Genomic DNA, 1,174 nt, shown 5'->3' with positions numbered 1-1,174 from the left:
CCCTGCCACCGGTTCACTGTTCCCAAGTGCACAAGTCCCGAGGAAAGCTTTTCTAACGGCAGGAGCGCAGCAAACCTGCGGGTTCTGTATCCTCAGCCATTTGCTGGAACATTTCATTACGTTCAAGTTAATACTAATTGTGTTTTCCATGAGCTCCGTGCCAGCGCACAGCGGATCTCCGTGAGGTTTTACAGACCCAGTTCCAGGTCTTCCAGCTCCTGGAGGAGAGCAGCTGCTTTCTGGATCTTCTCCAGCTAGAACAAAAAAGCACAAATGTCACAGATGCCATTTGTTATCCCACAGAAGCCGAATGCCTGCACACATCCTCACCGTACCTGATTCTTCTCTAGCTGTTTACCAGCAGCCGCTTGTTCTTTCAGCTGCTCGATTGCCTTTAGTTTCTGCAAAGAGAAGCACAAAGTCCACACGAACTCAGAAACGCCAGCGAGCCAAGAACAGAACAGCAGGCTTGGAAGTTCTTGCGCTGGCCGCTGCCGGGTGTGCCAGAGGCAGGTCTCAGGACGCAAAACACGTTCCACTTGAGCATCTCCAGAGTCCCCCACCAGTAACAGACATTTCCTTTGAGATCACAACTGAGAGAACAGGAGCGCTCCCTGGTCTCTGGAACATCCCCGAGGGGCTGGGTCCAGACTCAGAAGTGACTCCTCCACTATCACTACCCCTCCTCACCACACCTCCTCCTTGGAAAGCCTGAATATTAACCCAAAGAGAGGCCACGAAAAGCAGGAGGTGGCCACAAGAAAAGAGCCCTGATGGATGATGCGGAAAGAGGAGAGATTTTCTATAACCTGAACCAAACAACTTCCGTTCTGAAATCATTTAACCGAAGAGTCTCCAAGGCTGGCAGTGAACTTTGCACTCAGATTAGTCAGAGGCTGGGGAAGAGACCGGAACCACGCAGCAGGATCCCTTCTCAGATCCAAGACCCAAGGAACGAGCAGCCCTCGTGAACACCCCTGAGCTGCACCCCTGCCCGTGGTTGTGAGGACTGGGTGCACAGGCACCAGCACCCGCACCAGCAGAGGGGAGCCTCTGGAGCACCTGCCTGCCTCCAGTAAGACCCGGGGCCGTGTGGCGGGGGTGACCTCTGCGGCTCCATGGGACGCGAAAGCCAAGGCGGTTGGTTTAGGATTCGGGAAGCTCCTGTCTCTGT

The 1,174-nt window shown here is 54.3% G+C and overlaps 1 protein-coding gene across 1 annotated transcript in view; it reads right to left on the bottom strand.

Moving 5' to 3' along the window:
* Nucleotides 1–188: 188 nt before the first annotated feature.
* Nucleotides 189–1,174, bottom strand: part of EIF2A (eukaryotic translation initiation factor 2A, 65kDa) — an 11,328-nt gene continuing 10,342 nt past the window's right edge. The window contains exons 12-13 of the mRNA XM_010144249.1: nucleotides 336–460; nucleotides 189–254 (exon numbers count right to left, since the gene is read on the bottom strand). Coding sequence (XP_010142551.1) covers nucleotides 189–254; nucleotides 336–460 — 191 coding nt within the window. The remainder of the gene's footprint in view (nucleotides 255–335; nucleotides 461–1,174) is intronic.

This window comes from Buceros rhinoceros, unplaced genomic scaffold (assembly GCF_000710305.1).
Source record: "Buceros rhinoceros silvestris isolate BGI_N320 unplaced genomic scaffold, ASM71030v1 scaffold34269, whole genome shotgun sequence".
Lineage (NCBI taxonomy): Eukaryota > Metazoa > Chordata > Aves > Bucerotiformes > Bucerotidae > Buceros > Buceros rhinoceros.
Note: the sequence above shows the minus strand (reverse complement) of the source record. Positions and strands in the feature narration are given on the sequence as shown.